General features: G+C 41.1%; 1 protein-coding gene across 4 annotated transcripts; it reads right to left on the reverse strand.

Moving 5' to 3' along the window:
• Positions 1 to 1,653: 1,653 nt before the first annotated feature.
• LOC115373916 (polycomb protein SCMH1) lies at positions 1,654 to 24,622 on the reverse strand. 4 transcript variants are annotated; one of them, XM_030072557.1, is made up of 17 exons: positions 24,488 to 24,622; positions 23,751 to 23,881; positions 22,363 to 22,434; positions 22,178 to 22,258; positions 21,888 to 21,958; positions 21,445 to 21,679; positions 20,851 to 20,939; positions 20,363 to 20,606; positions 14,343 to 14,587; positions 13,236 to 13,427; positions 11,052 to 11,178; positions 9,993 to 10,193; positions 9,366 to 9,536; positions 7,738 to 7,863; positions 3,820 to 3,948; positions 2,888 to 3,021; positions 1,654 to 2,557 (listed from the first exon to the last, which is right to left on the reverse strand). In XM_030072557.1, exons 3-17 carry the CDS (start codon positions 22,385 to 22,387, stop codon positions 2,438 to 2,440), a joined length of 2,190 nt encoding a protein of 729 aa, XP_029928417.1. In that variant the 5' UTR covers positions 22,388 to 22,434; positions 23,751 to 23,881; positions 24,488 to 24,622; the 3' UTR covers positions 1,654 to 2,437. The 4 variants fall into 4 exon arrangements, with proteins under 4 accessions (XP_029928417.1, XP_029928414.1, XP_029928415.1 ...); XM_030072554.1 differs by having other exon boundaries at positions 20,363 to 20,609; positions 24,488 to 24,621; XM_030072555.1 differs by lacking the exon at positions 24,488 to 24,622 and adding an exon at positions 24,183 to 24,279 and having other exon boundaries at positions 20,363 to 20,609.

The raw sequence follows: 24,622 nt of genomic DNA on the forward strand, positions 1-24,622 counted from the left end.
TTTTATCATGAGTGCGAGTGTAGATTAGGTTCAGGCCATACAAACTCAAAGCCTGAGAAATGTTTTTCTCTCACAGTCTGTGACTGATCTCCTAGTCCGCAGAACTTCCTCCCATACATAATGAAACTGGCTCACTACCCTATATGGTATACAAGCGTTGGGCATTTACAGTACAAAATGACTCAGGTGCACTACCCAGGATTGTTGGTAAATATCAAAAGTAGGATTTCCCCAAAGCACCTTGGCGTATACAAAATAATAATACCACTGTATGTCAGAGCAGAGCCAAAAAAAAATTATCTACATAGCAAATGTGTTTTCAGGAAACCCAAGCAGGGGAGTTTCATATTTATCTTCACTCTAGATCTAAAAGAAGAAAAACAATCCATCTCTGCTGGCCACACGACATCAGCAAAGCAAGAATGGTACCACATAAAAATCACACAGTAGCGTTTGACTCTGTGAGGTCAGGAGTTTGGAGCTAAAGTGAAACTCACCTCACATCCTCTGCAAACACAATATGCAGGACAAGGAGCTGTTACTTCTTTAAATAGCACTGGCTGCATGAACAACACCTCGGCTACTATTAGACATCAACAAACACAGCCATCACTCATGAGCTTGTCACATGTGCCTGAGCCCAGCACACACACACACACACACACACACACGCACTCACATGCACGATCACATTGCGCAAATTAAATGTGTCTATGCATGCTCTGTCATCCACAAGTAAACACACATTCATACACAACCATGTTAGTTGCAATAAGTAGGTTTGGTCAGTGATTTCAACCCTGTAATGTGTCTTCCTGTTTTCACTATGAGGATGTGGTTAGAATTACAGTATTATATGTTGCGTCCTCGTATTTACAAGGCAACTGCAAATCTCACCCGCAGGCTGAACAGCAATCAAGTGAAAGCAACAACTACTGAAAATGCAAAAAAAAATATTCATAGAATCATCAGTTAAACAACATGGAATGAGAGGATTCTTCAAAATAAAGGACAACAAAGGTGCTGATTACATTAACAGTTCAGTATCAACCATGTGAGGGCCTTTTCACATGGTATAAAAATATGACTCAGGTTATCTTGCTGAGACTACCAGATGGAGACTCGGCCACCTATGGCAGTGCATGTCAGTGAGTCCCAAGGAGAGGCAGCAAGGAGACGAGACTGCACAGAGCCGGTGGAGCTCTACTGCCCCCTGCTGTCTAAGATCTGTCAGTGAAGAAGACCACAGTTGTGTAGGCTGACGTATTAAAAGGGTACTAAACACAATAAAATATTTATCTAGGACACCACAATGCATTTCTCCAAACAGTAATCCTGAACTTACAAGACATTTTATTTCGGTATATTTATGCATGTTTTTAAGTATTTGACGAGTTAACTTTAACCCATCTAATTTATCTTAATAAACAGGTTACATCTTTCACACTATCAAGATGTAAAATTCATATTTACTGTACATGGCATGCGTACTGTCAGGCTTTGCAATTAGAAGTCTGATGAATTTCGGAGAAAATGATGCCCTTAAGCCAATAAATCCCAAAACTAAACCAGTCATGGAGTGATTGTGTGTAAAAGATGGTGTAAAAATGCAGATTGAAACACTGAATGAATAATTCCCCAGTACACACAAAATCGAGTTATTATATATTTATTGAACAATGTTGAGTATGATAGCGCTCTCAATGTAGGAACTCTAATAATATAGTATAAAAAATTAAAAAAGTACAAATAACAACATAGACAAGACAAGGCATTGTAAACAACATCCAGAACAAGATAAAAGAAACCGATTTAACCATGGCAGTATTTTCTGAATAAAGTTTTTTTTCATTTCATAAAACATGTTTTTTTTTTTTTTTTTCCCCCATAGTTAATTTCATCATTGCAAAACCATGCCTCAAACCGAGACATCAATCAGAAGCTTTCCCAACTATTGGGATGAACTTAGTGTTTTTTTGTTTTCTTCCTTTAGGATTTTCTCTTTCCTTTTAATATTTCTGACACAAAACGCTGAAAAAGGCAAAAATGCAAGTCCATATTTTCATGGGGTATAAAATATGAAATGTACAGAATAGATGTAACATAATAAAATCAGGCCAAAAATAGCCTTTTACAGTTAAAATGGCCACGTCTGACTCGTCAAGTCATATTGAAATGCAAAACAGATGATGAAAGACAAGAAATGGGTGATCCTGCATATCCCATGCTGCCTTAGGGCTGGATTGTGCCACACAAAAAACACTCCTCATTGGATGAGGCCGGGAAAGGGGTATATAATACCAGATATCGTAGTCTTATGGAAGTTGCTACATGTAATGCTCAGTATATGTCCCATATGCAGTGCATGATATACTGAATGTGGGAATGGGGGGTGGGTTCAGTCCTCGGGAAGGTGGTGGGTGGTGAGTTGACCTTCTTAAGGGCGTTTGAGTTTGTCAATGTGGAAAGTGAGTTTGAGGGCGGGGCCGAGCTTCAAGCCCATGTATTTCATCATCATGTCGCTACGCAGCAACAGCAAGGCTTTGCCATCAATCTCCTGTAACAGAGGGGAGGGAGATATAAAAGAACAGGATTGTTATTCAGGAGTGTCCACCAAGTCAAGTGTGTAAAACCAGTGACTGAAAGTGCTAAATCAAAGTTGAGGTCTCAAATAATCCAAATGATCTGCATAGGACAAATCCCTAGTTTTTGTATAGGTCAAGAAGACATAGCAATAGTTAGACTAATAGTTAGATATTTTTTTAAAAAAGATGCTTTCACTATCTATAATACTGAACATGAGTATATTTTTTTTAAATGACAATTCATTTGACTCTTTTGGAAGAGATAAGTTTCACATTGTTCAAAATTATGAGAGAATACGCACATGTTTTCTGAAAAGGTCAGCATGTGGGGCCAGCACTGGGTCGATGTCTCTGATATACTGCATAACATCCTCTACTGTCCACAGGTTGGGGTCCTGACCGCTGGGCCTGGGGCTCTCCCGAAAACCACCCGAGCCTGGGAAGAGAGCATGAGTTGTCACAATGTACCATCATAATCATAAACCCATAACGAGAGCAATTTAGCAGCCGTCCAAACTGCCTGAAACAAAAAAGAATATCAAGACAAAGAAAAATACAAATTATCATGTTTTTTCCCACCATGATGCAAAATTACTTAAAACACCAGAACACCACCTAGTATAACATCACCACACTGAAAAATAGTATTTCTTCTGCTTTAGGTATGCAGCCGTGGTGTCCTGTCAAAAACTTTAATTGCTAGGTTGGTTTTCTTGATGCTACCAACAATCAAAGTTAAACTGTGAATTTAATATCGGCCAGGTGTGTATCCTCCAGGTGCGTAAAACCTGACTCACCCAATCTTAAGGAACTGCCAAAGCAATTTCATTATTATGGGTTTCACTGAAAAGTTTTAGTCTCCCATGACATACACGTTGTTTCTGAAGATTTTTCCACCCAGCAAACAATATAACACTGAGCAGATACTGAATCTTTATTTCATTTTGGAATGGAAATGTTTAAATATGCAGAATATACAAGCTCCACAACACATCAGCATGAAATATCAACTATAAACAGCCCCCATCTATTAATATCAGTTCTTGTATAGCCCTTTAAAAAAAAAAAACATCATTTGAGCCCTATTTACAATACATTTACTAACAAGATACTTTTAAAATCTTTGGTGTCACAGGTATTATTAAGATTATTGTCATGCCACTGGTAGTACTGAAGTGCTGTGCAACCTTTGTGGACAGTTACATTAATTTGATGTATCAGTGTCTCCCCCTACCTGTGGAGTTGTGATGCAGCAGCTTGGTGGGGGACCTCAGGCCGGGGGTCTGTCCTGCGGAGTTTGGGGAGAGGGGGCTTTTCTTTAAGTGCTCTGGGCCTCCAATACCGTTCTCCACGAAGGACTCACCTGTGAGTATCAAGGCGAGATGGTTCAGCAGTCACATTAATAGACAGATCAATACTTGATCAATCATCAAGAATAAGCTGGGGTTAGCAGCTTAACAAGATACAGTATGGTATATATAAAAAGACAAGAAAACAATATAAAGAGGTGATAAAGCAAGAATGTAACTCTGGAAAATTCACTTATTCACACATGACATATCACAGTGATACAACCAGGCATTAAAAAAAAAAATTAAATAAACATCATCTTTGTGTGAGTGTGTGTGTGTGTGTGTTCTATCATTTTGCAAAAGTGGAAGCCCCCTCGCCAAATCAGAGATATTTCCTTTAGGAACAAATCTCTTCAAATATTCCATTAACTTAATTAAAACCTAAGGAAATTGGACTATGATTAAACGATTAACCCTCCTGTCGCAGAAGTTAATGCCATTTGCTCCTGGGCCAACAGCCCCATATATTTTACTATCTCCTGTTAAATGATGATAATAGACTTTATTGGACAATTCTGAGCAGTCAGTTTTTAGGATTAAGTGCCTCACATAAATTTGCCACAGCATTAAAAGAATTGAGACCCACTGATCTTGAATAAATACTAGAGTCTATACATATAAATGGGAAAACTCATTTAATCAGTGACAGTCTTTGATCCAAGTCTTATTTCCAGTCTCTTATCACAGCCGAGGAACAAATACTGAGCCAACTGAACAAGAGGAGATTTTTCTTAGCCCTGAGCAGAATACTTTGTACATAAACAGATCCAGCAGTTCAAAGGATGGACATCAGGTGCATATAGAAAGGTACAGGCTCTCGCCATACCTAAGCCTAAGTGAGCCAAAATTTTATATTTGCCACTGACCAAAAACTAAAGCAAACTATCACAGAAATTGATCTGACACAAGCTCTGTTCAGAGTTTCGATGGAAAACATTATTGGATACAGCATCTTAGGGTTTAGTAACTTGATGCCCCTGGGACACAGGCTACCTTCAAACAGAGTTGAAAGTGAGCCAATTCTGATTTTTTTTTCTTATATCTGATCTTTTGCCTTGACTGTTCACACTGAACAGTGAACAGAACAAACATGCTGCTGACCAACAAAACATAGGCAGCAGAATGGCAGCCCATCATCACAATTAATAAAATAGTGGTGCAGACATCCGTTTTTTGTTTTTTGCTGTGGTTAACAGGGGTGTGGTGTGTCAGTATGTCAGTTTGGACTGAGGGCAAGAAGGCAAAAAAAAAAAAAAAAAAAAAGGTTTTGACTGAAGCGGCCTTTCATATATCTGTTATATTTGTAACCTCCTGTCTCCCTGTCACTGTTGCTGCTGTCCTCCATGTTATGTTTTGTCCCCCGCTGCTGACAATTAGTGAATAATGATGCTGTGACAGTGATGTGAGCGTGCTCACAGGGAAAAAAAAAAGAAAACACATGAATTCTGATCTGAGTGTTCACACAGCCGTCACTTCAGCAGGAATCAGATACATATCTGATTTAGGACCACACTGAATGCCACATTCATTGTTTTTTTTTTTTGCAGTTCATTCTGGCATAAAAATTATATCTGTCACATTTGAAGGAGAAAAAAAAAACATATCTACAGCACGATTTACTGTCTGTCTAAACATAGCCAGGTGCAGTACACAAGGCTGCCACACTGACAAATGTAAAATTCACCGAATTTTCCAGGACTAAGATGTTGCATTTCCAGCACCTATGTAAATGTAACCTAACCATTTTTCCCTGCCCAAAATTTTACGTACATTTCATATTCAGAGGTCTCATTACAGTTTATTATTAGGGGCGGACTGATATATCAGTTTTAAAAAGCTATATTGATAACCACCCAATAAGTTTTGAACTGTTGATATTTGGCTAACTGTTAAACTGGAACTTGTGTGACCTTTTTTCTATTAGTGTGTCACTTAATACACCTGTGAACAGAGTACAACTAACATGGTGTTCTGCTTAAAAAAAAAACAATTATCTTACGACTGGCCTGTCTGAAAGGCTTTATCTCTTTTGAACCTGTATTCATAAATGCTTGTATGTGTGGGATGATATTGGACATCATTCTGGCTTCATGAAAACAACGGAAAATAATCATCACGTTGGATAAGTGGCTTTTTACAAATTTTTAGCTGTGCTGCGCAATACTATGTGACGGACTACGTAAGAGACTGAAGCCACGTCCTTGAAGAAGGTGCAGTATGTCATTCAAACCAGTAGGTGGTGTCATAAGTACAAACTCTGTCAACATATGAAGAGCATAGCTGATAGTTACTATCCCAGTATAATGTTAACACATAAAATAGCCATGTGCATTTCTTTTATTCCACTGTACTGGCATCATAATAATCAATTCCAGACAGCATCCAGCCAGTCCACACAAATAAGAAGAGCAGATAGGGCTGCAGAGCTTGATACACAAGTACAAAAGGCTAGGTAACATTTAAAAAAAAAAAACACAAGGAGACATGGGGCCCTGTTTTGACTCCGCAATTACATAGAGCAGCAACTATCTAAGCTCTGTGTCCTTGTGCACGGTCAATGAAGGCAAAACCAAACTCACTTGCTATTTTCATTAATCTGAGCACAGCCTTGCCCACACGCGTTTAGTGTAAAGGGGCTGGCTATAGTGGAATACATTACAGAGGTTTGGAGATCAACTATTATCTTCATGGAAATCAACGTGTCAGATGAATAAATGAATAAATAAAGCAGACATGTAATTCATTACTGAAGTTTTCAGAAATCAAGCAAAGAATGTAACTAATGCATTAAAGAAAATGCATTCCATGGCTACAACTCTGCCGCCAGCTGGTCTCTCCTCTACCGTGCGTTGGTGTGCACTACCATCATCACATTCAGTTCTTTGCCTCACTGTGTAACATCTCCTCTAAAAAGCCATGTTGGCACCCCGGCTGCACAATGCATATGTATATTGTGCAAAACACCAAAACAAAGCATGCCACAAAGGCCCATTGTCTTATTCTGACCAGTCCACATCCATAAAGAAAAACAGGATAGATAGAAAACAGGATGAATTTAGTAAAACACCATCCATCAGACTAACCATAGCGCAGGTAGGCCTGCTGCCTATGTTAATTTATTTATCATAGGTTGTCAAGGATGCCAGCCTGATTTACTCGTAGCTGCTCGCAGGCCATAGAAAAAAATCAAAAGGGCCATATCTGATCCGCAGGCTGCTAGTTGAATAGACCTGGCATAGCGTATTTTCGACTGAGCCAGTGTTAGCTGTCCACCATCAGTTGAAAACTGAACATAAAGAAAAAAGCGCGTTTTATGACATAGACGGTGGATTTAGCTCTCACAGAGTTTCAGTTGGATTATTTGGATTTGTTTGGCTCTGAACTTCAGTCTAAAAATGCGGTGAACACCAGAATCGCTGACCCACCAAGTCAGCATCAGCCTGGCTATGTGTGGGTGTTGGGGAGCGGGAGGAAAGGAATTTACCTGGGAACAGATCAAAACAGGTGGAACAGCTTGGCTATTGTCAGAGTTCGAAATCTCAGCTGCCATGGCGACAACATTGAGGCAACTGGTATAAATCAACAACACTTGAGAACCCCAGTCCAATTTCCCTTAAATTCCTAGATTTTTCCTGGGTGGAATACACTTTTTGAAATTCCACAATGTTCCAGAAATTACATGAACAGGTGGGAACCCTGAGCACATTCAGTGTTCATTTAGTAAATCTGAGTCAAATCTGAGTCAACAGTTCACAGACGTAACACAAGAAGTTCACCCAGAATATGCAACAGTGCTGTACCATCAGTGGAGTGTCGGTGGGTTTTGGCCAGTTTGGGAGGCAGGGGGCTGTTGTAGGAGTCCTGGAGGAACCGCTTGGTGCCTCGGCCGGGGCCAGTTGTCAGGCCGTCTCCAAAACCTCTCCTCTCTGAAAGCAGCACAGGTGGAGGAAAGACAAGCAGGTAATACAGCTGATGACTATGCTGTCTCACAAATACATACTGCCCTGTCCTTCATTTTATAGCACTCTGTCTACCTCATCTTTCTCTAGTTACACACACACACACACACACACACACACACACACATTCACATTCATTCTTGCTGTCTATCTCCCTTTCTCTCTGGAGGAAACCTAACTTATTCAGCTCTATTTTACAAAAAAAAAAAAAAAAAAAAAAACATGATTGCAGACTTCTGGCATTGTGTGTTAACCCAGCGGTTCTCAGTCCTGGTCCTTGGGACTTTGATTACTGCTGGGTTTCTATCCTACCAAGTAGCTGAATGCATTCACCTTGCAACCAAAGGTGTACACAACAGTACCCGACTAGATGGTTAGAATGACAACCAGCAGGGCTGTAGTTTCTGAGATGGAGTTGAGGTTAAAAGACTTGGCTAAACCAAACCACCAAACATGCTCAATGACACAATATTGTGATTCGGCACGTTTTGAAAACAAAACTGACCTGCTTGAACCTGTCTGACTGGAAAGCCTGTGGATTGTTTTGCATGGGCTCGAACTTGGACATGGGCTCGCAAGCCAACAGTTTATTGATGCCACCTAGCTGTCGACAATTCATGTGTGCATGAATCGAACTTGACAGTGGGCACACACAAGAACAAAGATTCACACCACAAGTCTATTTACAAGGGGAGTGATGGCAACAATAAAACAAAAATAGGCGCCATGATGGCACTGGTGCCATCATTTTCTGAAAGTTAAAAAACTTGAAAAATGACTTGCATACTTTTTTTTCCCACTTATGATTACAGTGCATGGATGCATAGCAGGCAGTCGGCACAATTTCAGTTTTCTGAGTTATGAGTATAACTGTTCTTGACATAAAATTTAAACCCTAGTCCTGGACCTTTGAAGTTTCTGAGTCATGGACCTTTTAAGTTTAATGCGCGCAAAACTAGTTATTACTGTTTGCCTCTGCACAACAGTATAAAACCCATGGTCTGTCTCCCTTGAACATGTATAGGATTTGCTGCCTGGGAGTGTCCTGCCAAAATCTCCACATAAATTAGGCATTTTTGCCAGTGGAACAATTTTATCTAATAAGAAAATAAAAAAATAGAAAGTAAACAACAACTACATATGTCTATATCTTTGAATATATATGTATATATATATATATATATATATATACATATACACACACACACTTACATATATCCATAGATAGATAGTCAGATAAACCAAAGCAGTTTTGATAGTTCTTGGAGATAGTATAAAGTAGTTTTACATGACGCACTATCTCAGCAAAAAAATTGTCCTATCCCAGCTTTCATATTTGGTGTTCTAGCATGAGCTTATAAAAGCTACTGTAAGTACATTACGAAATTTACATGCACAAAACAGAGCATGCAAGCGTCCCATATTATATCACAATGTCACCGTGCATGTAAACACACAGCGGCACTGACCTGTTGTGTATGTGTGGCTGTCGTAGTGCAGGCCTCCTCTGGCTACAGGCTGGCTGCCAAACAGAGGGTCGCAGTGGAGGTTGTGGCAGAGTTTCTCCAGGAAGCGAAGCACATAGGTGACGCTGCTGACTGTGGGCAGGGTCAGAGTGTGCTGCTTCTGGTCAAAGTAGCCTGCAGGGGAGACACACACAGGCCAAAGGGCAAAGGTTAGACAAGAGACCTGACAAGAAATCACTCATGAAATATGCAAATATGAAACTATGAAATGTCCATTAATGAAGAGCAACACTAATGGAAAAAGTACTGCATATCCTGATGCAACAAAAATCTGTGATAAAATCAGTGGAAAAGATAACCAGAAAATACTCTTGGTGGTAGTGTGGTGTTTTTTTTTCATCATCAAAACCTGATAGTTCTACAGGTTTGAATACTGAATTAAAAATTCCACACTAATAAACTTGGAATGCAAGGAGAGACAGGAGAGACAGAAAAAACACCAAAAAAATTACTCCTTCAAATAATAATTTAAAGGCTTAAAATTTAAAAATAAAATGCAGATGAGAGGAGGAGGAAAAATAGCTAAAGCATACCAACCACTTCAAACTTAAATCAAAGTGTAATCCATACCTGAGATGACCTCTCCACCGTGGCCAGACTTGAGGCAGGAGAAGACGGTGCTCTGGTTGTGGGCGCAGTCCACGCAGGCCTGCACACACTGCTGCAGCACCGAGGAGGCCCGGCCCGGACCAAAGTGGTCTGGCAGCTGCTGGATGCGCCGCTGGTCCAAATGGGGTCCGACCTTGCCGTACTTGTTCAGGTACACACATACTGTGGGACACACAACAACATGCTCAGGCAGTGATCATCAGGAAAACCGAGTCTAGATAAAAAATAAATGAATAAATAAATAATCCAATAAATCAAATTTTACTTTTCTTAAGATTGCGATATTGCAGAGGTCTGACATCGATTAAAATGTGCAGATTTTGTATAAGCTTATGGAATACATTCATGGTAGGCTTGCTAATAAACAATGACAACTGCACTGCATGTTCAAAGCATTGCTTTCAACACAGTTTATATGTACAATATATATGTAGTTTCTGTATGTATACACAAGCAAAACATGCACTCATTACACAGCAACAGAGCTGCAACCAATCAATATTTTCACTGTTAATTTTTTTTCAGTTAAATAATTAATAATTCCTTCTGTCAAATGTCAATCCTATAATTAGAAATCTCCTAAAATTATAAATACCCATCACACATTACCAGAAACCAAAATGATGTCTTAAAAGTGTTTACTTGGTCTGACCAATTGCCAAAAATCCCAAGGGTTTCATTTTCTATTTAGAAGAAACAGAGAAAAGCAAGCAAATCTTATAATTTATGAAACTGTAACCAGCATTTTTTACAGGTAAAAGACTACAACTATTGTTTGATTATCAAGGTTATAATCAATTAATGATCCATCAGACTATTAGAGTAAATGACAGATCACTTCAGCACTACACAACAACGCGCTGATACAAAATGTTAGAATGTGTGGTGTCTAACCATAAAAAAAGATTATACTACAGGTATACTTAATTACATACACTTGCAAAGGAGTTTTACATGAAATCTAGGTGAACACCTAGGCAATCAATATCGTGTATGTTAAATCCTGAGAGTGCCAGGTACCTGTGGGAGCCTGTAGTGCAGAGTTGGGGATGGTGGCGTTGTCCAGGGGCACAGTGCTGGTGTCGGGCTCTGGGGTGCTGCTGGTGGGGGACGTGGGCACTGGGTTAGGGACCACCCGAGGTTTTCTCTGGAATGGATACACACACAAAACACACTCACTGTCACACTTCTAACTGCCCTGTTTGTGCTTTATATGTTTGTATTTTGGCTTATGTTGTTAGCATTTTTCACAATACCATCAAAGTCTATACATTCCCAAAATCTGAATCTGAATGACAGCACAGCGTCATCTTTTTATTTAACCACACGACAATGTAATGAACAAATTCTGGATGGCTCGATGGGTTCCTGAACTGTAAGAATCGCAGAGGTGAATTCGTGAATTAATGTGATATTGAATATACTGAGGATAAATTTAGGGGAGGGGGAGAAAAATCAATTCACGCAAGAATCAGAATTCTTATCTTCTGCGATTTGAATTGATTCATGAATATCTTCACTCATGCCATGGTTTCAGTGCACTCACAGCTAAATACACCACACGAAGCTCTGCCGCAAGGCCACAGTGCAGTCAAGAGTGCAGTGCAGAATATTTCTAGGCAATTCTGAACAGGCGAAGAAAATAACTCTGTCCATAGCCTTTTTCATTTCAATAGACATATGCCCCTACAGTGTTGGTGATAATGAAGGGTTTCCAATAGACGGTTCAGAGTAAAATTGGTTTGGCAGTTAATGTTTCCTTGACATTCACAGACAAACCTGCTGAAAAGATCTGCAAAATGTATACTGTAAAATAATTACCATATCTAATATGTGTATGCTTGTTTGGTAAAATGTTGTGAGAAGAGTTTTAGCTGCTGTAATGTGGCACAACCTGAGACAACTGGACCTGCTGATGCTGCCAGGATGAAGTTAGTTTCACCTTCTGTGCTAAGTTCAGGGAAAATAGGACGATACTGACTGATAAAACCTTCATTGTTGAGTTCAGGAACATAAGATATTGACGGATAACTGCAAAGACAATGTAAAGAGACTAATCAAACCAGAAATATACTGTATACATGGCAGTTAATAACTGAGTCCTGATTACATCTAATTGTGACATGAGAATCACAATTAAATCAAATCGCGACATCACTCCACCTCTAGATAAATTTAGCAAAAGTCTGTCACAGTAGCCTCCTACAGGCAAAGAGTTGGTTGGCTACACACACATACTTGCACAATAAAACACTGCACATGAGCAGAGATAAGCAAAACAACCCGCATTTGTCTAGCAGGCAGAGAATCACACACACAACTGAACGGGAGCAACCAGAGTCTCAAATGTGGGCCTATAAAATAGTTGTTTTATACTTTCAAAAGACAAGATTATATGGGAAACCATGTTTGATTTAAACTACTCCAAAATGCCTCTTACAGTACCTACAGAATTGTAAGTGGTTGAACTCTCGTATAAAACTGTTTTCTGTGAATGTAACAAGTATTAACATGGAAAAACAAAGCAAAACCTCAGGAAAATTCATAAGGCTGATGAAGTCTCAGTCTTGCCTGCACTTAAACATGACCCAACGAGAGGCTGTCACCTACCTGCTTTTCCAACATTATGCCACCAGCTTTTGTTGTGTACAACCGGTGTGTTTGTGGTAACTGTCAAAGTCAGGGTTTTTAAAAATAAGGCAGCTTGATCCATCTCACTTGGAAATCACGGAGAAAGGATATGGCAATCATTTTTCATCTTCAACCCAAGGACACCGATGTTTCCATGATGAAAGAAAATGCCTTTTTCTTTTAGCTTTGCAATTTGAGTACCGACTGCTTTGTTTGACATATGCAACTCTCTAATCAGGGTTGGACGGCACAGAAGCCTCATTTTTTACTCATGACCTTGTCATGTCAGGAAATCAAGGTGAGATGAATCATTTTCAAACTGCTACTGTATCAATAACAAACCTTCATTGCAGGATTTTCCTCAGGATGTGAAGTGTTGATGCAAGGACGGAGAGACGCCCAGACCGCTGAGGTGAATGAATTGCACTATTTTTAAAATTTTGAAAAAGTACCGCCAAGGCCATCCATTCATTTTTCAAAACTTCTAAGATTTAATTTTTATCAAATCCATAAAATTTCAAGGTGGCGTATACTGATAGAGCGTCACTGTGTTTAAATGTAAGGAATGGCTACCTTGCTGCCAGGCTTGGGCCCCCTTTTCTTTGGGATCTTGATAGGTTCTGCCTGGTTCTGGGCCTGTTGCAGAGCCATCCTCTGTGCCCAGTTGGCAGGGAGTCTGCCCCTGGGTCGCCCTGGGCCTGTCACTGGCCGTCCCGGGCCGGCCATGGCTCCCTCCAGCCAACCAGCTCTCTTTGCCCAGGCCAGCTAAAAACAAAGAGCACAGGGCACACAAAGATATGAACAGTCAAGTGAAACATTTGTAAGGTAGTGACACAACAATCCAATTTTTTGGGCAAATTCTGGCAAATGCTTGAGTCTTGAGTTTTTTGTTTTCTTGTATTGCTGTTTTTATTGTTTTTAAATCTTTTTATTACCTTTTTTTTAACCATATTTTATGAGTGTGCATCAGTCTCCTTGTCCTTTCACTTCTTATTTTATGCTTATTTGTCAATCAAGATGTAAAGAACCTTGAATATCATGCATTTGTTTGAAAGGTGCTAGAAAAAAAAAATGCTGCAGCAACGTACACTGGCAATGCTCTAACCAGCATACAATAAGGTGAGACTGGAGGTCAAAAATCCATTAAAATGTCTCTAGACAACAAGATGTTTCTGTGCTAATATGGCTGCAATGTTGAGACAGCTCCCTGAACACTAGTGTCTGTGAAAACTGCCCAAAAAGTTGCTCCATGTACCACTCAGTCTTTGAAGATGTGGTGTGTGCAAATTCTCAAACCTCGTCTTTACAACGAGCACAGCTTAAAAGAACACTTCCATTGTATTCAGTGAGATTGTCTAGGTAGGTCCTGAGCATAGGGAGGAACATGACACACCCTTTCCCCATAGCAGAGACTCTATTTTTGCTGTTCTGCTACTTCTCAACTCATTTTGCTGTAGCCAAAGCATATAAATTGAGGCTGAAGCTTACAACATATTGGTCTGCATTTTGTTTTTTACATTTTGACTTGACTTTTGCAGTGTAGACAACATCAAGCCATCATACAGCAGTGCTCGGATACATGGATTCTCTTATGAGAAGGTGTAGTGTTCAATGAATATATGAGAGATGTATAGTGTGAGCTGTAACCATCCATCCATAAGTTCAAGCTTTCGTTCCTACCTTGTTGCCAGGCTTGGGCCCACGTTTCTTGGGGATCTTGATGGGCTCCAGACCTTTGCCTGGCTGCGTGCTCTGTGGTCCCACCACTGAGCCCTTCTGGCTCCAGGGCCCCGTTAGCTTGGTTTTCCTGCGGCCTGGCTTACGTCCTCTCTGACCTGGAGGTCTGCCCACCGTGGGGGTGGGGTGCATGGCTGGGTTCTCCACACTCCCGTCTGTCAAGGCCCCAAGGCTCTTAGGCAACACTACTGCGAAGGCAAAGAGGGACAGACAGACGAACAAGAACAAAGGAGACTGGTAAGAAGTCTTGTGGCACAGTAATAAAAAAAAGAACAAAAAATAAGTTAAAGCATAAATGAAAACATCTAAAGAGACTGGCCTTAACAGCATGACATTTTGATGCCAAACTCTGAATTCTGATTTAATTCATTTCTGAATCTCATTATATAAAACGAAGAGAAGAGTGCATTCAGTAGAGTGCAGATCTCTGCCAGGTGTATCTCCCCTTTTCTGAGCTAGAGGCTACCCGATGCGGTAAGCAAAACTCAGGGGAGACTCAGCAGCTCACTGTATTGTCCAACGCTTTTCAAATTCCAAAATAAATTACTGCAAGGTTCAACTATAATTCAGTACAGTATAAACAATTTACCATAAAACTCCAAAAGGCCCTCGAGTTTAGCATTTTCTTGTTCTCTCAGTATCTGTTTCAATTTATTACACACATTGCGCCAGTGGTCAGGAACCAATGACTCCACAACCATGCAAGGTTCATCATACAGTCATTACTGTGTACAAAAAATTTAGGCTAATAGGCCCAGTAGGTTGTGAGATTATCTGAGGACAGACTCACAGACACACTCGACTAAATGCAGACAGCAGCCAAACTAAACTAGCATTATATATGGAAAAATAATCCAGAAGCAATGAGAGGAACAATAACTAATGGTTCATTCAGAAATGAGTCTACCACCCTGTGGTTGCGTAACAAAAACTTAATAACACTCACAAACCAACCACACACACTTCCAAAGTCTTGAAAAAGTGCTGAAGGCCACAATAACCCAGTTTGGATTCAGCTGGAGCGAACAAAGAGGCAGCTTGTGTTACACAAACACTTGCACTCTCACTGCTTGTGGCTCATCAGATAAGAATCAGTGGAGAGGGAAAAATAAAGGAAAGCTCACTGACAGATGTAGCTAGGTAACATAAACAACATCAGCAGCAGCAGCTGCACTCAGATCAAACCTCATCCAAACAACACAAAACAACCACCACACATACAAATGAACAAAGTTGGGATTCTTTCATAGATTTACAATCCAGAGCTAGTAACAATAAAACATAGGCAAAATCTGAGTAAGTAATCAAAGGTAATATAAATAATACAACCATGCCCAAAAGAACAGAAACTTGTGATTTCTATGTGTGAATAAAATTTAATGAGCATGATCTGCCACGTCAGACCCGGCTATTGCATCATCTATACTGGCCTAGTAATTTGTCCAGGCTAGGTTTCCAGTGCCCAAAATCCTTAACTTCTACCAGATCCGCTGCTTTATCATCTAATTTTCTTCTCACTTAACCTCCCTCCCCATTTTTCCTCCAAGTACTGAAAATAAAACACAGAAACAGCTGTGTTCACTTCATTATCACAATATTAAGCACCAAAAGTAACTTTTGTCATCAAAATTGTTCCTCCATACTGAATGACTGAATACAGACCTTCCCTAACAACTGAACTGGTGAATCTTGTGGCAAAATAACCCAGAGAGACAGCTGAACAGCAGAGAGGGTCACACATCTCAGCAGGGGAAAAAAAAAAAAAGCTTTTCTCTCTCCCACTTCCTTCCACTCCTCAGTTATGAGCGCTTCTCACACCTCCAACCTCGGGAGATCAAACTACATTGCCAGAGCTGCACAGTGTTTAACAGTAAGAGAGCAGACAGGGTGAAAAAGCACAAGAGGGTGAGAGGGCAAGCGAGGTCAAGACAGATACAGTAGTTGTATCACTTACATCAAGCGGTGTTTGCTCTTGTACGCACTGTAAGACTGCTCTCTTGCTGATTCAACCTTTTCAGTGAAGTCGGAGGGTTTAGCTGGCAGTTCTTTGTGCACATTTGAACGCTCCACTCCGCACACCTCACTCCTCTGAAATTAACTGAATTTAGACCTTGCTGGACGGCAGTCAAAGTGTGATTCACTTTCCAGCCTGCCTCGTAGTTCAGTTCATTAGCACATAAGAGTATGTTCTCACTATGGCTGCAAGATAATGGCCTAAATAATTTTACTAGACACTCAACGAAAACCTGTTAAGCATGATTATCAATTTGGACTATTTCAGGAACAAAATTTACTTCGACAACTGCTCTTCTGGCATCGCCTATAAACATGATTATTTTCCAATACCACCAACATTCTCAATGCTTCATTATGCCAAGATACCAATGTGCCAGTATGATCTGTGGAAAATAAAACCATGGTATAACATTTCACACAACTATTTGTGCAGCTCTGGCTTCTAGTCAGGTTGCCCAGAGAGAGAAAATAAAGGTGTAGCTGCAGATAATGCTTTGTTTACAACCTATTTGGAGTGCCAGATGGGGAACGCTTAGCAGATCAAGACAATTTCAGCAATGTCAGGTTAGCTGTGAATCACAGAAAAATAAATTATACTGACTTTCAAATACTTTAGTATGGTTGTCCAAACCTTCTGGCACCTTACTATCTAATGTGACAAACTCGATCCATCTGGTACTGCAAGCAAACTAAAACAAACTCTGAGACTGGTTTGCTGATTATATACTACTGGACAGAGGTCTGGGGGCTATTCCGCAAATCAGGATTAGCGGGTTAGCAAGAGAACTAATTTAAAACTTTACTCTGAAATGTTGTTCATTAGTAATCATCAACATGAAAGACAGAATGAATCATTCCTAAAATTAACACTCAAGTCTAATCCTGCTTTGTGGAAAAGCCCCCAGGTTTACTTTGAGAAACTACTTACTGATTACATGAAATACATGCAAGATAAGAGAAATCAAGGCTGAAAATGAGAAGTGAGTAGATCAGCAGACTATGAGTGGTCAATTAAGAGTCAATTTGCTTCACCCCATAGTTAGCTTCATCACATGTAATAATAGACTGAAGATGTGAGAAAAGTAAAAATCTCATCTCTGAATAATGGGCATCATACCGCTGAAGCTAATTTAACCTTTACATGTTTTTATTGATATTCAAGAGGATACTTGCTCATTTTCAGAAAAAAAATGCATAAACTGTGATCCATAAATTATGAACAGCGACTGAGGAACGGGTAAGATGTGAACTGTAAAGTAATCATAAATGAAATGCATAAAAAAACTGAGCTCTGATTCAAAAGAAGGGACACTGAAAATGAAAGATCATTTCATTTTGCTCCATTTACAAATCACTGTCGTCTTGAATAAGAAGAACAAATATGTGAACGCCATGCATGCCCGGGGAACAAAGCCTAAGACGCAAGCTGCTGACAGCTGTGAGACAGTGTTCAGATTTATCTCCAAACCTCCCACCCATGGGTGCACACCATTCCTTTCTTATGGTGTAGCATTTTGAAATTACATGAATACCAACCATTATAAACACAAATGTGTTGCCAACATAACAAAGTGTGCACTCAAAAACACTCAAGGTTTGACTGCACAATGGGCCTACATACAAGGCATAGTCACACAAGAAACAGTGCCACACTATATCCAAGATAGCTGGCTTCACATGCACCTGCAAGACTACACACACACAAACGGTCACACACACACAGGGTGTATAGACTAAACTGCAGTGGTATTTGTCCTGGATCAACCCCGGACAGATTTACGAGAGGAGCGGCCACATCCATTAACACACGTCTTGGCCTGTGGGGCTTGTGGTGCTAAATACGCTGTACTTATTAAACACACTTTCACATGGACACACAAATCAATGCAAGGCTTAGTCTGCAGGCGACTGGTACTTTTAATAAGTGATCCTATGAGAGTCTAAATTAGAAAAAAAGGCACAATTGATCCTCAACACCTTGGATAATTCCTGGATAATGTGTCTAGAAAGAGGTAAACAGCTGTGGGTTACATGCTGATCAATGGCAAATGCTCGTCAACACAGGCGCCAACAAGCACACAACAAGCAACAAGCAATCCCTTGTTTTTCCCTCTCCCCTGAGTGCACTGAGTTCATCGGGTTCACCACAACCACGACTCCCAGCTTCGTGTTACAGTAAGATAACTTCTCAAGAGTTTTTAATCAATGCCTCTCAAAGTGTGTCCTATCTCTTTCATTCATTTCTACTCACCTCTCTTCCCCCGAGGAACGTCTAATGTGTCTGGTCCTCTGTACAGCTGTCCTCTCCTTCACCCTCTGATCCTGCCCTGTCCTGCTCTCCCACTCTTTCTCGATGTTGCTCCTCCTTTCTCTTCCTTTCCTCCCTTCTCTTCTTCCCTCCTCCCACCCTCTGCCGACAATGTAAACAGTCCGCCTTTCACGGCATATGTCTCTTTTCTTTTCATTTCACTCCCACCACCCCCATTTACTAAATCCTCTCTGGGGTGTCTAATCAGTGCCTTTTTACCAGGGTGCCAGCAAGGGGCCTGTGGAGGGGCACCCCAGCTCGTTTCAACCGCCTCATGCCCCCCAACTGCGCCAACTGGGTGAGCGCCAAGCCCTCATAAAACACTAACTGGCTACAAAGACATGTCCTCCCTCCTCCCTTTTCTTTTTCCCTTCCTTCACATCCTGTCCTCCACATACAGAAGTGGAGGAATCTGACAGATGATGAATACAATTGACCTTGTGGCCGATAACCCTCTGATCCCTCTCTTCCTTTTTACACTTGTCATTTCCAAAATGCATAACTCTGGTGACCTTGGTCAGTTCTTGTCTCTCATACCGAATCAGTTATCATGGCTACAACATCTGAACAGCAGCTTATTTTAAGCAGGAGTGGCTATAAAACTCCTTGTTTGCTATTAATAGAAGACAATTTTATGAAACAACATATAAAGACCAATAGTATATCACTTTAACACCTCATGAGCTTAGTTAGATAATGCAGGATATCACCAACTGGAGTTAATTTCAAACTACAAGAGTTAAAACTGAAATATAAACTCAAATGCTGATGGCTTGAGTCACTGTTACTGATACAATGTTCACAGCCTGCCCACTGAAAACCACAATGCAATGACCAAATCACGAGCTCCATGAAAGCAATATCGTAAAACTCTTACAGGCGTGCTGATGCAATTTGTTGTGTCACTGTTAGGAACAAGCTGCTTTCTAACAACAACAGATTTAAAGCCAAACATACGGAAGAAAACCACCAAACACTGCTGTTAAGCAATGCTCTCTCCTCTACCACAATAGTGCAGTGTGCACAAGTTGAAAATAGAAATGAACTGGCTGCATGCAGGAAGGAAGAAAAAAAAAAAGCATTTTCGGTCATGTCTACAGTCAAAATCAAACACCAAACTTTACAAACGTGTCTTGAGCATTATCAGTGAGCTAGACTGAGCAAATTAAGCAGTAATTCAATGGTATTCAAAGCTTCCCAACAATGGAGGGTGGAGGTGCCAACAACAGCAACGGGTTAATTACATCGAGTGTGTGTGTGTGTGAGAGAGAGAGAGAGAGAGAGAGCGGGAGAGAGAGTGAGAGAGAGAGCACAGTTGTATTTGTAGGCTGTGTGTAACAATCCAGTATATTTTATTAAAAAAAAAAAAAAAAAAAAAAACTTTCCACTTTTTGCCATTCTCTGCAACAGAATTTACAAGCTGGTGCTAAATAGTAGGCCTACACCACAAAACAGAAAATGTGGTGGATCTGGACAATGAAAAGGCGATAACCCAGGTGCAGCAACTGAATTATATGACCAACATCTGAAGTCCTATGGAGATATAATTTATTCTTTTTTTTTTCTACCAACAAAACAACATCACCTGAGCAACACACCGTCCTGACCGAGACATTCCTGGCCCTAGTTAGGTACCAACCTTTGGTGCCAGGAGGCTGCAAGTTGTCCCCGGTCAGGGCACACCAGCCCACTGGGAAGATGTCGCGTGAGTCGTAGCGGCAGTAGTAGTCAAAGGCTCCCCGCCAGCCGTCAAAGGTGACCAGCACCTCCACACCACGCAATGCACCCACTGTGGCTGGGCAGATGAAGTGGGGATTCTTACGGTCCACCGCCTCCAGCTTCATGCCCACCTGAAAGGAGTTCTGCTCCGGGGCGGGAGGCTCCTGCTGGGAAACAGGGAGGGAGAGGAAGGGGGTCAGGTATGGAAGTTGCCATCAGTGAATGTGGTTTTGTTTATGCATGCACATGGATTAGAGTAGTAGCCTAAAACGAGCCAAATGTTTAATATTTTGGCGGGCAGATTTATAGGTCTGCATACTCTACAGGCCACTTTGCCCTGATATAGATAAATGGCAACAAGTTCATGAGTGTTTGTGCATGTTGAGCTTGTGAGCCTTGTACAGGTACCTTGTGAAAGATGCGAGAAGGTGCCATTTCAGCCCCGTTGAGTGTTTTCAGAAGGAACATGGGCCAGGAAGACGCATTGAGACGGAAACCTGAGGGAGCAAACAAATGTTATTGTAACCATAATGGTTTCAGTATTCAAGTAGTGTAGTGAACTGAGTACACTTCTTCAAAACTTGGGGCCTGAAGGAGGAAAGCTGCTTCTCAACAAATAAATCATGGTTAAAACTATCAGCAACACTTTTGTACAGACTTCCTGCAGAAATAGGGTTTCAGAAAAGCTTACAACCCAAACATGGGCCTGTTTTTGGTTATAGTCTTTTTGTACCATGTCTAATTGTTCACACTACAATGTGCCAGTGCAATAATACTGAAATATCCAGGGTAGGACATTTTCTTAGTTGTATGAGCAAGTTACTTATAGGCATTGGCATCAAACTATGTGCTCTTTGCTGTCAATCACTGACATCTAGTGGAGGAAAAAGTCATATATAAGAAGGTAGTGCTAGAAAAAACTTCTTCCATCATTATTTTAAGATGGAAACTGTACTCTCTGTTTATAAAGCCCATATATTTTGTATTAGTTTTTGTGCTCACCTAGCGGGGGCTGCAGCATGCCTCCGTTCTTCTCACAGTTGCCGATGGGCTGGATCTCAGAGGAGTCCACCAGGCGCCAGAAGTCATTCTTGTTGTCTGAGCCGTCCAGGCGCAGGCGCAGCCGCGAACCTGTCAGCCCCACCACCGTTGCAATGCAGGTGGACGTGGTGTTCCGCGGGTCCTGGGCCTCCAGCTTCATACCTGCCTTGAACTCGTTCAACGGAGGCGAGGAGCTCTGGATAATGAAGAGGAAAAAGTAAGTCCATAAAACAGTGAACCTGGAATATTTAAGCAGTACAGATGTTCACTGCCTCACTAAAGGGTCTTGGCAAACTGTCATGGGATGGATGCAATGAAACAATACATGTTTATAAATAGGCTGAATAAAAATAAATAAATAAATAAATATGGTGATTCTGGGATGATCCAGCAATCTCACTCACCTGTCTGAAGCAAGAGGCAGGTGCGGCAGTGGCACCCGTCTCTTTCAGGTATTTCTCCCAACTGAAATGACCTGCAGGAGAACAGGAAGAGTGCACATGAAGTTCACATCTTATTATAGTGGTTTTAGGATGGATGTTTTTTTTCCCTCAGAAACAGAAATTCAAAATTTTATGGGTCTCTTGAGATATAATTCAACATTTCTTCTCATTTTTTACGCATCAACCTTCATTATAGTGATAAACCATGAAATGTTTCTGTTTCACTGCCTTTACAGGGTCATTTGCTGTACCTCCTTGGTACTGGGACGGCACACGGGAGGGCCGTCCGCTCCGTGCATGCTTGATACTTCTGGCATCTTTCCACTCGATAGCTAAACAGAAGAGACAGACAAAATAATAATAATTTACCTGCTGAGCTATAACCAAGAAGTCAAATATTGGATGAAGTGCAATGAATTACATCATCCACCCTTACCTTTCTGTGGCACTGGCTTCCTCATGCTCTAACAATACTGACCGAGTTCACGAAATGACACTGGCCTTCACTCTGAGAAGTTAAATAAAAAGACAGAAAACAGTGGCTATGTTACAGCTGTCTTTGATTGTGTGAGTAAAGTGTTGTGTTTTTTACGATACATGCTTGATCCTGCTTTGACAACTGAATTTTCCTCTGAGTTGAGTTGAACAAAATGCCTGCCTATCGATCTCTCTTTATCCAAATTCAAATTTGCAGGTCATATAACTAGAAACACTGACGCAATTAAGTCTCATGGTAAGGCTACTGAGCGGCATATTGCTGTGCACCGTTTTAATGGCAGTCTGGACAGCCGGCCTTGTTAGCTCACTGGCCTTCTGTCCTTGGCTTGGTGCAGGCAGGGGGTCATTGTGGGAGGCAGATGACAGGTTACAAGAAAAGAGATATTGCTCAAGATGTCAGCTTACCCCAGTCAGTCACCCCGAACACAAAACAAGCTGCAGCAGGCTAACCGAGTGGCTGACTGACTGACTGGTGTCAGGTTGGCCTTACAATGACCATCTCATAATCAGAAGGATACAAATTGGATCCCAGCCACAGCCAAGAGACCTGTCAAAGTGTCACTGAGCAAGAGGCGCAATGCAAGTCTCTGTTTGAGAGCATCAGCCAAATGCCTGAAATTTAGCACATATTTTACCTGGTTCAAACCGCCTTTGCTTCTGTCACTTCGTACATTTGTTTTTAAATCTAAAGTGCATTAAAAAATAAATATGTTAAAATTATAGACACCTAAAAGTAAATAAAAGACAACCCGTATTGTTGACCATTGCAGAAAAAAAATACCATGAGGATTGCTTGCTAAAGGGTTTGTTGATCTTTTGTTGGTAGGGTAAGGATCTTTGAGGCTCAGTGACCTCTGTAACCCAAAACGTGGATTTCACTAAGATCAGCAGCCAGACACAACACATAGGTCAACAGGTCAGACTGACATAAACAAATCCTTTAAATCGATGTTTCTCTTGTCAGCTGGCGCACACAGTCCAATCTGACAAGTTTAAGACTTCCACTGATTTCAAAATACCTGAAATTTGGTTTATACTCATCTAGCATTGGGTCTTAGGCAAAAACAAAACAAAGCAAAACAAAAAAAACACCCCACACGTTCATGTATTTTTCATAACTGTACGCGAAAACAACCCCATCCATGTGATTTTAGTATCGAGACAAGTCAGCCAGCCATGGCAACTTTCTGCCAAATGTTATTACGCAGATAATAAAAAGGCTAACCTGTATGAGCGATGTTGTAATTTCAGGTTACAGATCAATGAGCAAAACAGCACTGACAATGGACCCTAACTGCAAAAAGGGCGAGAGTGAGAAAAACATACCTTAAAACTTCATAACAGTTAAGAAACGTTCCTCTTCTCCAGTTGATTTTCTTTTCAATAGAAGTGCGCCTTTTTCCTCCGCCAAGGGGGATGGCGTCCAAATTAAAGCGACCCGCTCCCTGTTTTTCCGACTGGGAAAGTGAAGTGACAGGAGTGACATTAGGGGGGCTGAGCGGCTACACCTTCCTCCTGTTGCTATCCTGTGTTGAAAACTCACTACCCGGCCGCCGCCACTTGCCTCACATCTAAAACAAGCCATGTTGCCATTTATAGCCAAAATACCAACTCCCGCATTGCCGAAATGTGTTGCGCTCCATTCAAAACACAAAGCCAACGCACACGGGACCCCCTCTCTTTAGCCTAGGCTACATTTGCATGGACAGTGATGCTAATTGCGAGTTATTCCCGATTCAACAGCACAGAGGGAGTCACCTGAGGCTTTCAATGAAACGGACATGTTCTCAAAATGAACACAAAACAGGCATGGATCCAGTGCAGCCCTGCAGACATCACGTCTAGCATGCTATGCTAAGCAGACATGCCCATTGCCAGTTGCCCAGATGCTAGCTCACGTAGCATGCTAAATGGCTAGCTAGCTCGTTGACCTGATTATAAATATTAGCATTAGCGAAATGGGAGAATATCAGCGCACTAGACTCAGCCAGTTGGTAGTGTGGGGACAACGCTTAAGTCGTGCATTAAAGGAGATGTTTCTCAGTGTATCCGAGGTTGTTTACCTTGCTTTGTAATACGTGTTTGTTTCTGATGTGGATTTAGTGCTTGTCCGCCATTTTTTCCCCTACACGATGAGGAGGGGGTGTTTTGCCAACATTGCTTGTCGGGCAGACAGACGGGCAAGCTGGAGGATGGAG

The sequence above is a fragment of the Myripristis murdjan genome, chromosome 16 (assembly GCF_902150065.1).
Source record: "Myripristis murdjan chromosome 16, fMyrMur1.1, whole genome shotgun sequence".
In the NCBI taxonomy this organism is placed as follows: Eukaryota; Metazoa; Chordata; class Actinopteri; order Holocentriformes; family Holocentridae; genus Myripristis; species Myripristis murdjan.